The 15,630-nt window shown below is 35.0% G+C and overlaps 1 protein-coding gene across 8 annotated transcripts in view; it reads right to left on the bottom strand.

Moving 5' to 3' along the window:
• Positions 1-15,630, bottom strand: part of APAF1 (apoptotic peptidase activating factor 1) — a 104,501-nt gene that overhangs the window by 42,258 nt on the left and 46,613 nt on the right. For all 8 annotated transcript variants that reach the window (XR_010383179.1, XR_010383180.1, XR_010383181.1 and 5 more), the window contains exons 17-22: positions 15,272-15,433; positions 11,884-12,012; positions 8,647-8,772; positions 6,895-7,014; positions 4,757-4,873; positions 2,767-2,892 (exon numbers count right to left, since the gene is read on the bottom strand). Coding sequence is in view for 5 of the 8 variants with exons in the window: in XM_064491617.1 (XP_064347687.1) it covers positions 2,767-2,892; positions 4,757-4,873; positions 6,895-7,014; positions 8,647-8,772; positions 11,884-12,012; positions 15,272-15,433 (780 nt within the window). In the remaining 3 variants the exon portion in view is untranslated. The remainder of the gene's footprint in view (positions 1-2,766; positions 2,893-4,756; positions 4,874-6,894; positions 7,015-8,646; positions 8,773-11,883; positions 12,013-15,271; positions 15,434-15,630) is intronic.

Raw genomic sequence — 15,630 nt, 5'->3', positions numbered from 1 at the left:
AGAACAGAAGTATGACTTGTGGGAAGATCGCAGTGGTGTGGGCATCTCATTGATGCCTCCATTAAGAGCAGACAAAGCAACTAAAATAGCAAATACAAAAATGCACAGACAACATTGACAAGACCATGTTAAGTGAAAAAGTATCCCCACAAATCACAAGATACAAGTGAGTGGGGACAAACTGAGAGCTTAAGACTTTCATGGTAATAGCAACTCTATGGGAAGAAGCACAGGGAAGCAAGGGGAGTCTTTCAAACCTAAAAACAGGTGAATTCCCCCAAAATTAAGTGACATTCACTGGAAAGTACAGGGGACACATGGGGAAGAGCAGCAAAAACTGAGTGTAAGGGACTTTGGTATAGTCTGGAAGGGCTAAAGCAGTCTGGGCCCTATGAACTCTCAGGATTAGCCAGAACAATGCTACAATGAGGAGAAACTGTTGGGAATAGAATGCAGAGTGAGTAGACCAAGGATGAAGGCAGCAAACGAAAGAGAAGGTCTAAATAAAAATGAGGGAAGGGGACAGAACAAAGGGATATCACCAGAAAAATGCCATATTTTTAATGCTTCATGAAAACAACAGAAGAAGGAGCTACAGGGCTGTGAAGCTAGAAATGTCCTTCCCCACCCCTTCAAAGAATTCAAGAAAACTAACTTCATGTAAAAGGAAAAGAACCATTGGAGAATCCGAAACAAAGTTATTATGAGAATAAAAGAGAACAGAGTGCAGAATAATGCTCCTAAAACAAAACAAAAGAATCTCTGGATTAAACGGCACCAGCACAATTGAGGATAGGATTGCAATTCTGAGAATGGGGGAATCAGTGAAGGTCTATATACTAAATGCAGAGACCCTACACCTACCCGCCCCTCCATCTCATTCTCTTCCCCAACTCAGCTCTAAGAAACTGTCTGCAGGTTTATAACCTCCAAGCAGAAAAACAGAAGATTCCTCTCTAGGAATCTGACAAGATCAAGACAGAAGACTCAAAGACATTGACAACAAAGTCTCCCCATCCAGATCACCTTTCAGTAAAAGTCTCAGTCAACACACAGAGCTCCAATCAGCCTTTTAGTGTCCATTTCTGGGTAGTGAATGATCAATCACCACACAGCTGAGGAAGGATCTTAAAATAAGATGTCAAAACAACCAAACAGCAAAAACAACTTGGAGGGAATAGCAACTATACAGAAAAAATCAATTTCGAGGGAAAATATTATATATATATTTTTTTAAAATATTATATATGTATGTTATGTATATTATTTATATATCCACTGTCCTCAGAGAAGTAAAAGATATTTCATCAATGACACAAGAACACAATGCTCTCCAAAAAAAATAAACAATGAGAATGGACTCTCCAGCATTAAAAATACAATGATAGAAGTGAAAACTCAAAGAAAGGGTTGGAAGATAAAGTTGAAGAAAACCCCCAGAAAACAGAGCAATGTAGAAAAAGACAAAATGCAGAGAAAGAAAACTAGATGATCAGTCCAGGAGATCCAATATCTGAATAAGGAATGTTAACAGAAAAAAGTATATATATTGAGGGGGGAAAGAATCAAAGAAATAATTCAAGTAAACTTCCTTGAATTGTAAACAATATAAGTTTCCAAACAAAGGGATAGTGAATATTCAAAACAATGGATAAAACACACACCAAGGAATATCACCATGAAATTTCAAAATTCTGGGGACACAGAGAAAATTCTAAAATTTTCCAGAGGGAAAGAGTAGGAATCAGAATGGCTTCAAGACTTCTCAACATGAGCTTTGAAACTTGGGAAAAATAGAACAATGTCTTCAAGGATTTAGGGTAAAATAATTTCCAACTATATCAATCAAAGGCAGAATTTTCCTAAATTGCATTAAGCCAGGAAATGCATTCATAGTACACTTACTCTACTTAGTCATAACAATGACACTAATGACCTAAACAAAATTTTGCTGTAATTGTATTGGGATGATGGGGATTGGTAAGAGTATGTGCACATGTTAAAGGAAGGACAGGTGGGAGCAGGAAAAGAGCTAAATTTTCATCTTAATATAGAGAAGTCAGTAGATAAATCCTCTAAATTAAAAATCAAGAATTAGCAGTATAATCATGCAATACGGAGGCAGGAAGGTAAATATCTTCTAAAAGCTAACAATGGTGCTTCTGGAGAAAGAGAAATGGGGAAGTTTATTTTTCATAATGAGCCTTGCAATACTATTTGAGCTTTAAAAGTATGTGCATTGGAACTTTGATAGAAATAAAGTAAATTTAAAAAGAGCATACAGTAAGCTTAAGGCCTCTATATCCACAGTACTTTGCTATGATAAACTATTCTTTTTCCACAGGACTTTATCTCTGTCATAAACATCTTATTCTTAAAAGGAAAGAATGAAATTACTTCAATCAGATTTTTACTACTGTAAAGAAAAATAAAGAAAAATTACATAAATGTGACAAAAAGTGTATGTATTGATACAAATCCAAATACCAAGGTGGGTGGGAGAATTCAAATGAACTCCTGATTTTCAAAATAAACAACCTCCCAGTAGAGCGTTCTAAGTCAAATTGCCTGCTTCACCCACAGAAGAATATGAAACATGAATGGGCTTCATGTAAGACCATGTGCAGAATCTAAATGGAAGCCCAAGGTAATCTGATCTTACAGAAAGGTTTAAGATTTAAGATCATATTAGATTTGAGCCATAATCAAAGTGTTCCTTTGCTGGAGTCAGCAATATATATGTTAGGTGTTCAACCTCCCTCTCACCTGAATTGTACAATCATCAGAGCTTGAAATAAGATTCCTTCCATCAGCTGTGAACTGAATGTGCCGTACAGTGTTCTTGTGCCCAATCTTTGATTGGAAGACTCTGTTGTTTAGAAGTTCTAAAATCTTCAAAGCAGAAAACCACAGAAAATTAATACAATGAAATTCAGCAACACCCAGGCATTACACCCCCAAAATATTAAATTAAAACTACTCTAAAATTATTGAGTAAAAAAGAATTCATTGTTTATCTGAAATTCAAATTTAATTGGGTTGCCTGTAACTTATCTGGAGAACTTACCCATTTTCACGTGTGCTCTAAATTTTATAACTGAAATTCTTTCCTCTTGTGATATTCAGAGCTTACCCTACCACAATATTGAATAAGAGCAAAACACCTCTCTCAAAAAAAAAAAAAAAAAAACTACTCTACAGAAGGGTACAGAATTTCTATCTTATAGTCCTTTCAGTTTAACTAAAGACACACAAATGAATGGTGCAAATACAGAGATGCACATCTGTACACATACACACCCTAAAATAAAACACTCACTGGAATGACCAGATGGCAGTAGGAACCAGTGGTCCTTCTGAGTACTCAACTACCGAATTTATCAAACAAGTGGCAGTCTGAACTCAGCCTCCAAAAAGAAAATGACATTTAAGATGGATGAGAAGGAAGAAAGAAAACAATCCTGGATGAAAGACAATGCAAGCTCTTTATAAAACAACACAGAGACAAGAAAAGATAAAGGATGGTGAAGGAGACAGGTAAAGGAAAAGAGGGTATGAGCAGGCTGCAAGGCAGTGCACTGAGGGGACTTAAAAGGCCTAAAGATTAATATGCCAAATGCAGAGATAATAAAGTAAAAAAGAACTCAAAGGGCTATATCAAAAAGACTTTCAAATTAACTCATACCAAAAAAGTACATAGTACCAAATATAGTAGGGATGTAATGTACAACACACTGTATATTATATACGAAATTTGTTCAGAATAAATCCTAAAAGTTCCCATCAAAAGAAAAAATATGTTCTATTTCTTTAATTATGTATCTATATGAGATGATGTTCACTAAACTTATTGTGATAGTCATTTCAGGATGTTAAGTCAAATAATTATGTTGTAAATTTATATAGAGCTATATGTCAATTATATCTCAGTAAAACTGAATGGAAAAAACCCCCCAAAATATATATATATAGTCTCCTCTTTGTGGGATAATATGAACTGGAGAATATTTGTTTAATTCCTTATGACAATGAATCGAAAGTAAAAAAAAAAAAAAAAAAAAGTGGTTAGTGCCATAATAAACAAATTAAATAATTCCAAAAAGCTTGAGTGAGAAGTGGTGAGAAAAGGAACCAATGTTCTTTGAAAAACTACTATGTGGCTGGAGAAAATGTGCTTTTGTGATGAAGTTCACTTGTGATTAAATCATTTTTATCCAAAATGATTTTTATTATACTTTTTTCCTTACAACCTGATTTTATTTTTATTTATTTGTTCTTATTTGATAAACTAGGGATTTCAGGTGGTTAACAGGTATACTTCTAATACCAAAAGTAGAACAGCAAGGATCAGTACAACAGGCAAAGCAAAGGTAACCCTGCGCTGATATTCCCAATGAACCGGGTAAGTACCAACAAGGAAACAACTTACACTCCTAAATGGCTCAGTTTCTAAGAAAGGGAAAAAGTGCTCTTTGCATAGTTAAATCTCTGATAGTGTTTGATATACTTGGAGAACAGCAAGAAACTGGGTAGAGAATAAGGAACATAGAAAGACAAAAAGTATGAGAAAGAATAGTAAACGCAATATGAAAAAAACACAACCAACAGGACTAAGATTATTTTCAATCCAACAAAAGAATGACTAATACATCATAGAAAGACTTTTTGACTGTATAAGTCTATAATGTCAGGTGTATAATTAATTTTAAATAAAAACTATACTGCACAGATGCCTCTAAAGACGAAAACTGAGTACCTGAATGGCTCCATCTTCGCCTCCGAATGCAACGTACTGAAGATGTGGACTTAAGCAACAGCAACTAACATGAGCTTCAGTCAGATAATCAATCTGACCTGTTTTTCCATTAATGAGCTAATGACAAATAAGGCACAATCAGGTATTAGACTGTAAGAGCAGTTTTTGTTCTTTAGAACAGAAACTTCGACGGAAAAAAAACAGAAAATAACCAGCAAGAGCTCCCAGGGGAACAACAAAGCCCTATTCTATTCTCAGCAGCCGCATTTAGTATTTCACACTTTCATTTCATTTCACTTTCGTGGTTCATATACATTTTCATAAAATAAAACAAGCTTTAGAAGGTTTAAAAAGCAGCTGCTGTGCACACCGCCTGAGACATATCTGATTTGTAGTCCAACAGCTAGCTCCACGTCCAGTTTCCCAATTCTTCACAAAGCCCATCTGAATAGGGCTATCGTTGGATAATACACTTTTCTGATATTTTTCAAGGGAGTTGGTGAAATAGGACTAAGACAAACATTATATAAAAAGACAAATTAAAATTAAAATGGATTTTCTATCCTCCAAATTACTCACGAAACAGTGTAAATTAATACTTGCTTCCTTTTTTCTTTTGGGAAGAGGAGGCACTGGAGAAGACCCATTAGCACAATTTGTGTGACCGGACTTGCAAGGCATAAACTAAGAGTACCAATTTTCATAATCTGTACCAAAGCTAATGATTATTTTTTTTAAATCCCACAAAAAAGAAATGCCTTATCACTCAACTAAAACACATGACCTGGGAAAATATTTCTCAAGCTTAAATCAATTGTCAGCTACCTCTAACCAAGCATTACAATCTCTAAGTCTTGAATTATTTTTCAGTATGAAATAAGCAGTCATCTTCATTTCAGGTACAAAGATTATAGGGTCTATCAATCCAAGCATCTTTTTCTTTACAAAATTTTACCCAGCATGTTCTGATCTATGAGACATTCAAAATGAAGACTGAACTACTAAAAAGTGAGTATCTTCTTTCCCTCAAAAATCAGTTTCTGTATTTTTAAAGTAATAACTAAAAAATGTATGTTCACTTAAATGGAACTATTATTTGTCAGTTTAACTATCCTCTAAACTCTCCCACAATCAATGACATAGAATAAAAAGAAATCAGATGAGTTCTTTTTTAAGTCTCACAGTTATGACAATTGTTAAAGAAAGGTTGCACAAATTTAACAAAGGTAATACAAGCACTGAACTTGACAAGCAAGAAAACTCTAGTCAAAATACCCAAAGTGGAAGAATCAGTCTGCTAAAAATCAGTAATGAGGAAATCACATTCAATTCATCCTATAGAAATACAGGGCATTAGGAGCTCCTCATCAACATATTATGGACAATAGTAAAGCTTGTAAAATACTGAACAAGCCACGTTTAGAGGTGTCTACAGCTTGACTCTGACCCACACAGCAGACAAGGAGAAATTACCACACTCCATAGATAGACAATTTACTCCCTAATATCTGTCTCCTGAATTTGGATTCCACCTTGACCCTATAAACCAACTTACAGATTTCTGAAAATAAAAAGGACCTTTTTGGGGGAAGAAAGTGAGGCTCAGGGAGTGATACAATTTACTCAACATCACAGAACTAGCTGACAATAAATCTTGAGATAAATTATTGAATGTGTACCTGGGTCTCCTGTGTGAACAGTGACTGTTCTACCACGTCAAGCTGAGCTTTGCAGCTGTAGAACTTGTTAAGCTCTGTCCTACTCTGTGTGTCTCGAGCTCTTGCTACTGCTCATACCTTACATGTGCATGTCCCCTCTATTTCTCTCTCCTTTGTTCCACTTCCCTCTTCACTCCAGTTCCACTTCACTATCTCACCTCATTCTCTCACATGCTTTTGTTCTGTCTTTCAAATACCAACAGGAGAGGAACGAGATGAGGCAAGGTACCACAGTATTTAATTCTATATACTAGCATATCTGAGGCTCAGCTCAAGACCCACATATTTACTCAATGATACATACTGAGCATCTGTTAGATACTTTACAATTATGCCTGATCAAGTCTAAAAACAAGAAAAATTGTGAATTGAGAATTCAAGCAAAACAATTTTTCCACCTGTTTTCTAAAAAATACTCACTTGCAGACGTCTTATATTGTCAACTGCAAGAACCATCACTTCATTTTCTTGAAACACAACATCTATTTCTTGCTTTAACACTATAGCAGAGTTCTTACATACTTTCTTTGTCTCCCAGAGCTGATCAAGAGATTTAAAAAACTAAAATAAGATAACTGCATCCTCTGAAGTAATTTAAAGTATTAGTCTTAAAACAAGATACAACCATATTTCACACTCCAAATGCCTATAATGCTAGAAATTTTTCAATTAGATTATAATTCAATATTAAACATTTATTAATTACATGCTATAGTAAGAAGCAATTATTATTAAGAGCAATGGGTGCTAGAACCAAAATGCCTTAGTATGAATTCTAGTTCTACTGAAAAGTTGTGACTTTGGGCAGCACACTCAAAGATAAGGGCCTCTGGCTGTTTCTCAAACTATTTGATACCAAGAAAAGAAGCCTGTACCAGAAAATAAATCAAGTGTTATCACCAAACATGCTGTTAACAGTATGCTTATGATACAGTTGTTTTTTTTTGAAAAGACTGTTGATGAAGGAAGCAGTACACTGATTTACATTCTGGCTCAAGCTTACTGAGATGGGCACTTTAAATAGCACTGACTTAACCTTCCTATGCCTGTTTCCTCAGTTGCAAAAAGGACTGTTATGAGAATTAGCAAATAAATACATGCACAGTACTTTGCCCAATGTCTGGTCTACAGCAAATATTAAATAAAATTTAGCTACAATTTCTACAAAACACCATTATGAAATGCTACAGGGAAAAACCAGGGTCCCCAACCCCAAAGAACTTATAATTTAAGATGTGTGAACAAGAAGGAGTAGTGGAGCATTAGAGGTGAGGAGTAAATTAACTCTGTACTTAAATTCAAGGCAGAATCTGATAAGCACCATAAGAAAATGACAGTTATAAGCCTTTAAAGGAAAGAGACATGCCCCTAAATGAAATACTAGGAAAGGCTTCACCTAAAGTTTAAGGGGATTTGCAGGATTGTTAGGATTTTGACAAGGAGAAATACAGAGAAGTAGAATATTCCAAACATAAGAAACCACATAAGGAAAACTACAGAAGCTGGGAACTACAGGGTATTTGGGGAAATGTGAGCAGTGCAGTGTAGGGATAAAACAGAAGACAGATTTGTGCAGAATAGGCTGTACTGTGGAGAAGTTTAATGGTAGACCTAGGAGTACATATTTACTTTGGTTGGCAAGGGAGCGACTATCTGTTTCTGGGCAAAAATGACACGACTGTATTGTACATGAGGAAAATATCCTGAGAGCAGCATGTAGAAAACCAAGAAAGAAGACTCGTGACAGAGACTTATACAAAAAAGGCAACAGGCAATGAGCACCTAAACTTGAAATGGAAAAGCAGAAATAAATGATAGAAAATGGAAAGGTAGAATCCATCAGAACTGGCAAGTAACTGGATATGGGAATTCACAGTAGAGGCAAGGGTCAAAAGTTACTCTCAGGAATCAAATGTAATATATTTAAATTAACCAAAATACAGTTTAATCATTGGACTTCTACAGCACCTGGCCCATGGTAACACTCAACGACCATGTACTAAATGAGGGAGACTGTTATAGTCCACCTAATAGCACTTTTCAAAGATAAGTATGAATCCAGCAGTTTGCTATTTTACTTCCCCCTAACACTGCCCATCAATTTCTTAGTTTGTAGGAGGTTTAGCTTGCCATCATTAAACGTTTAAAATGAAAAATCTCAGTATTTCTCACCCTGATTGTCTGGTCATCAGAAGACGTCAAAAACGATGATCCATCAGGAGAAAACATCACACAATGAACCCAACTTAAATGTCCTCTGCAGTCAGCTACTTTCAAACATGAGTCCACATTCCACAACTACAGAATAAACACAGCACACAGGAAATCACATTCATATGCATTCTGAATAAATCAGGAATATTTAAAATAGCAAGAATGATCCAGAAATTCCACTTCTATGAATATAGCCCAAAAATACACTAGCAAAAATACAAAATAACTTGTTTGGATTATTCATGGCATCATCATTTTTAACAGCAAAAAACTAAAAACAACACAAATGACTATCAATAGGGAACTGACTGAATAAACTGCATTAATCACATAATGAGGTAACATGCAGCTGTAAAAGGTAATGAGACTCGCAGACACAGTAAACAATCCTACGGTTACCAGGGAAAGGGGTTGGAAAGGATAAATTTGGGAGTTTGAGATTTGCAAATGTTAGCCACTACATATAAAAATAGATTTTTAAAAAAATTTCTTCTGTATAGCACAGGGAACTATATTCAATATCCTATAATAATCTTTAATGAAAAAGAATATGAAAATGAATATATGTATGTATATGCATGACTGGGACACTGTGCTGTACACCAGAAATTGACACATTGTAACTGACTGTACTTTGATTAAAGAAAAAGAGGGAAGGGGGTGGAAGGGATACACTGGGAGTTCAAGATTTGCAGATATTAATACACATAAAATAGATAAACAACAAGTTTATACTGTATAGCACAGGGAACTATATTCAGTATCTTGTGGTAACTTACAGTGAAAAAGAATATGAAAACGAATATAGGTATGTTCCTGTATGACTGAAGCATTATGCTGTACACCAGAAATTGACACAACACTGTAAACTGACTATACTTCAATTAAAAAATACATATACAAAAAAAAAAGTAATGAGAAAAAACACCCCGATAATGACTAGTCCCTGGGATGTGCTTATACACAAAAGAACTAAGAGTAGTATATATATATTTCTGCAGAAGAGTATATCATAGCATTTACACACAAATTATATTAAATGAGATGAAAAATAAGTATGTGAATACAGAAATGGATACAGCTATGATATATATAGATGGATATATATGTATATATGTTATAAATATAGATATCTGCTTATATATGCAAAAAGAAACATTGGAATGTTAAAACAAAAATGGTTACCTACAGGAGATAGGGTAGGACAGTGGAGGGGACAGGGAATGGATGGAAGTAAGACTTCCCCGAATATAATTCACTATAATGCTTTGATTTGGAATCATGCAAACATTTCAGCTATTTTTAAAAAATCAATCTAAAAAAAATAATAGGATGAACATAAGCAGCTTCCATATTCAGACTCTTTTCCATTGTCATCTAATTCTTACTTCAACTGATTGTAAAACACTATGATAAATGAATATATTAATTGTACATGTACACACTTCTCCTGTTATTCATGCTTAATTGTCAATGTCTGCCACCAGCCTGGCAGTATTTTGTCCTGAGCTCTGCTGTAAATTACTCAAATATATTCCAGTCTAATGAAGTACCATATGTGCCTGAGTTCCTCTCATGACACTCTGAATTACAGGCCTACTTTATGATTTCAAAACTAGCATGGACAAAACAAGTACTTCATCACATGCCCAGTGGTTTTCAATCACTGACTTCTACAGTTACAAATTAATTATGTGAAATTTTCTCTGCCTTATCTCTAGAGTCCAATCTGGCACATAGAGAGCTAAAGGCTAGAAATGAAGTGGTTCCACAACTGAAAAATCTCCCTTGAAAAATCCTTCCTCCTCTCCCCTTCTTGTTCTCTCTCATCATTTGTCACTCAGAGCCTCCAAAACCAAGTCCCAGTATTTCCAGAAGAAAGGTAATGTTTCCAGAGATTTTTTAAGAATAGCAGACAGTAAGTATTTTAGAAGTGACAGGAAAGGCTAGAAGGGTTGCTCCTTCACTCCTCCTAAAATCTAGGCAAAACCAAAGAAGGGGAAATTTCCAACCACACCTGCCTTGAGCATCTACTGGTAAGGCGCAAGATCTCCTAGTAGCTCTGTGCCTTTCAAGGCCTCTGCTGAAGAGAACACTGCCCACAGCACCTATTCCTCCCCAGTGTTTCAAACAGGACTGGAGCTTGTTCACACTCACTGCCTCTGCTTCCAATGGGAAGACTCTCAGCAGGGACGTTCTTCAGTGTTAGTTGCACTGCTGTACTTAGAATCAGGAGGAGCTTACAGAGCTCATTAACTCAATCTCATCTGTACCTCCATGCTAAAGGGCTATATAGCTCAGTCACTCTCCCCCAACATCTTCACAGTAAGGGGCAAGGTTAGCAAACTCACTAAAAATCACTGAAATAGGCACAGAACACTGAAGAAGTGTTTGCAGTAGTCAAGCTTCCTTTGAAGGGAGCCTGAGAACTAAGTGAATTCCCCTATTTTCAAAATAAAGGCCCACATTCATCTTTTTGGACTGCGATCACAAGGGGCTTCAAATCACTTGGTGGTAAGACCCACTCAAGGAATGAGTAGTAACAAAGTTTGGAAAAACTAATGCATCTTCAGAGAAAAAAATATCAGGAAATATATTGCTTTTTGAAAAAAAAAAATAGAGCAATTCACTGGATGGAATTCTTCCAGAACCAGTTAGGTATAGACATTAAATATAAAATCTATCAGGTTAAGGGCAAAGTTAAATATAAATGAGAAATCATTTTACTCATCAGTGCTTAGCAATGAAAATCTCAGGTTAATCAATTATAAATTTAATTTCCATCTTATCCTTCTCAATGATCTAAGAAATCTGAACTGGACTCATTTCTCATCATTTCTTGTACAGAAGAGTCTAGCCTTACATTTAAGAGATGCATGTTCCTACCTAGGAAACCAAGAGTCATTCCACTGTTTCCCCAGACCTTGGCCCATTCTGGCCATTCAATAAATGCTTGGTGAATGATACTGTTATCCTCTGCCATACTGTCTAACCAAGTGTTCAGTCACTGTTAAAGCAATAAATCTGGCTATCTGGCTTAATATCCTAAAGGTAAAGGTCATCATGCTATGAAAAAAACACTATACTTTCTTAAGCAAACACCCTCAGCAGTTAATGATTTAAGTAGTCCATTTTCTGTCATCCTTGTACCATCTGGAGACCCAGACTTCACATAGAGTAAATTCAACTACTCACCTCCACACAGTACTGGGACAAAGCCACCAATGCCAAATGGTTATGGGGAGAGAAGTCACAGTACTGGACAGTGCTATGATGGCCTGTGTGGATTTCTGCCAAAAGGCCACTGGTATGAATGTCGAAAAGCTGTCAACATAAAACAGTTGTCTATAAAATTAAAATATTTTGAAAGGTAAGCTATACCCAAAGTAAATCAAAATTTCTCTCTAAAAGAATACCCTCCCATTTCAAATATAAAGTGTAAGTCTTAAAAAAAAATACTACGATTACTGATAATTGACATAATTACTGTCAATTATGAAAGATATAAATTAATACACAAATGCTTTTTAAATACTGCTTATCTTGAAACATGTTTCTTGTAAAGCAAAATTTAACACAGATAGTCTATCAAGCTGACCTAGAGAGAAATAAAACCTTTGTGAATAAATGAATGGACTAGTCAAATTAATATACAAACTAGTTCTCCCTAGTGCTTGTTTATTCAAAAGAGAAAATGCATTCTCATCAATGAAGATGATCAAAACCATATGGAGCAGAAGCTTGCTAAAATGAAATTAGTTTGATCATTTCTACTTCTCTTCAGAGCTACCAAAGTACTCCATTATCAATCATTTTCCCATTTTTGAACCCATAAAATAACTTTTTTTAATAAGTCAAACTTCATTTCAATTTTTGAAAGATTTTTAAATGCTGAATATACTCTTCAAAGTTTTTGCCAAATGATAAAAACATTTATACCAATATACAGTATAGTGATTTAAGACTGAAACACAGTCTTTAGGAAGAGAGGAAAAGAAAAAAAGCAGCTTCCAGTGGGAACCATGAAAATGTTTTGCGAATGCACAGCTCTACGAGCAGATGCAGATGGTAAGCAGCACAGCATCAGGGGGCAATAAGAAAGAACAGGAAATCATACTTAAACACTTCCCAGGACGAGTCGTTCTTAAAAATTAGTGGCTGAGAATGATAGATGAAGCTTGGCAAGTATGGAATAGGCAGCTGTCCCAATTATTGGGTAGCAAAAAGAAAAGACCTAACAATAGGAGTGGGCTAATAACACAAAACAGTTGGAAAGAAATAATAAGAAAAGAATAGAGAGACCAAAGAGTAAGAAACTGGAATCTATACGTAGCTAAGGGTGATCTTAGTAGCTTTAAAGAGCTGGTTTACAGATTTTTAAAACAGGAAAGCATTTCATGCAATATAAAATTATTTTCCTCTCTCACTAGAAAAGATATTTTTAAATGTTCAAATTTTGCTCAACATCGTTAGTCATTAGGGAAATGCAAACCAAACCACAGTGAGGTACTTCTTCACACCTAATATGATGCTTATAACCAAGAAAATAGAAAAAACAAGTTCTGGCAAGGATGTGAAGAAATTGGAATCTTTGTACACTGCTCATGGGACTAGTACATGGTGCAGCCACCATAAAAAAGTTTGGTGGTTCCTCAAAAAGCCCAATATAAAGTGATCATACAACCCAGAAATGCCACTCCAACTATATACACACAAAAACCTGAAAGCAGGGACTCAAACAGATATCTGTATATCAATGCTCTTGTGATATTATTCACAAGAGCCAAAGGGTGAAAACAACTCAACAATAGATGAATGATTAAACAAAAGATGGTATATCCATGTAACAGATTATTATCCAGTCATAAAAAGAAATGGAGTTCTAACACATGGTACAACATGAATGAACCTTGAAAATATTATGCTAAATGAAATAAGCCAGGTACAAAAGGACCAATGTTGTATGATTCTACTTATATGAAATATCTACAAAAGACAAATTCATAGTTCAGATTAGTGGTTACTAGGGGCTGAGGAGAGGGGAATGGTAGTTACTACATACTGCTTACTGTGTTTCTGTTTGGGATGACGAGAAAGTCTTGGAAAAGTGGTGATAGTTGCACACTATGAATGTAATCAATGTGACTGAATTGTGTATTTTTAAAAGGTTAAAATTGCAAATTTTACATGTATATATTTTACGAAAAAAAATTTTTTTTTAATCTTTAAATCTTGTAAATGCAATGGTTCCTTTCTGTTCTTATAGACTTTAACAAACTTAAGACAAAAGGAGGTATTTTTCCTTAGTTTCCTGCTACAGGGGTAAAAGCCTATAAGCAACCAAGATCCAAGGGTCATAACTACTAGATCAATAATAATAATAATATAAATGGCCCCTCAGTTTTTACACAACTATAGGTATATTTCCATTGTGTTCTTTAAAAGTGTAATATCTTGGGTGGGGGAAACAGGGAGCAGTCGGTAAAAGGACATAGACACACTATTATAAGACGAATAAGGTCTGAGGATCTACTGTATAACATAGCAACTATAGTTAGTAACACTACACTGTACACTTGAAATTTGCTGAGAGTAGAACTTAAACGTTTTCACCAAAAAAAAAAAAAAAGGAAAGGAAAAAAAGTAAACATGTGAGGTGACAAGTGTAAATTACCTCAATGGAGGGAGTCCCTTCACAATATATGCATAATATCAAATCATCTCAATATACACTTTAAATATCTTATAATTTTGTCAGTTATACCTAAACAAAGCTGAAAATAAAATAAAACTGTAACATCTCTTATTCCAGTCTTTCAAATTACTGTTAGAATGGAATGGCACTGAGCCATAAAACAGAAGACCTGGCTCTCCAATCACAGTGCAACTTTGGACACATTATTTGGCAGCTCTGAACCTCGGCTGCCTCATTATTATCAGAGGGCTACTGCAATCTGCTGCGTCACTTGGATATTTATATCAAAATAAATTAGATGTGACAGCACTCTGAACACTACAAATGAAAACTATTAGTAGAATTGAAAAAAGAGGAAGTCATTTACTTTCTTTTGCATTATCTTCCTAATTTATTTCATAGAAATTTCAGGATCTTCTTCAGCTGTTGATGGGTATTTCTATCAGTCAACAAATCATAAAATTTAAGGGATAAAAAAGGACTTTGAAAATCACTAAAACTAATGTATTCCAAATCATGGGGGAGGGAAATGTGATGCAGAAAGTATTCCATCCATGTTTTAGATAAATCTGAGAAACACTGGTTAAACAACAAATTGTTCCTTTCTTGTGGAACTTCTGAAGGTCTTAAATATAGTACACACTGAAGTGCCTCTACCGGGGGAAAGTAATATATAACATTTCCCAAATCTGTGTGACCATGGAGACCTTTTCCCACAAGGTCTATCAACATTCGCTGAAGCACAGTTCTATGGGAGGTTAGGGAGACTACCCAAAATCATACAGCTATATGTTATATCAATAAATAATGTAAAATGCAAAAGTCAATAGATGTATTAATTTTCCTTAAATTACATTAAATTTGGCTTTTTAAAATACCAGTACTTACAAAGACTTTATTTTTTGCTGCCACCATTATCCTAGCACCATCAGCAGACCACGAACAGCATTTCACTATCACTTCCATATCCTCTTGAGGTTCCTCTGAATTTAGGAAGAAGTGCTTCACATTAATGCTTTTCCTCTCGTTTGCTGATTTCACATCCCAAAGCTTCAAATGACAAAAATAAAAAAATGTTTTAGTTTGTTTTAATCTCAAATCACACTTCTGGAATTCCACTTGGACTAAATATCACACAAATTATTCACTTCATCTAATGAATTATTTTTAATTATGCATAACTTTTTACAAGGTTTTAAAATTTAGTGTTCCAGTTTCATTCAGCACCTTCCTAGAAAAAAAAAAAT

This window comes from Camelus dromedarius, chromosome 11 (assembly GCF_036321535.1).
Source record: "Camelus dromedarius isolate mCamDro1 chromosome 11, mCamDro1.pat, whole genome shotgun sequence".
In the NCBI taxonomy this organism is placed as follows: Eukaryota; Metazoa; Chordata; class Mammalia; order Artiodactyla; family Camelidae; genus Camelus; species Camelus dromedarius.
This window is presented reverse-complemented; position numbering and strand designations above follow the sequence as displayed.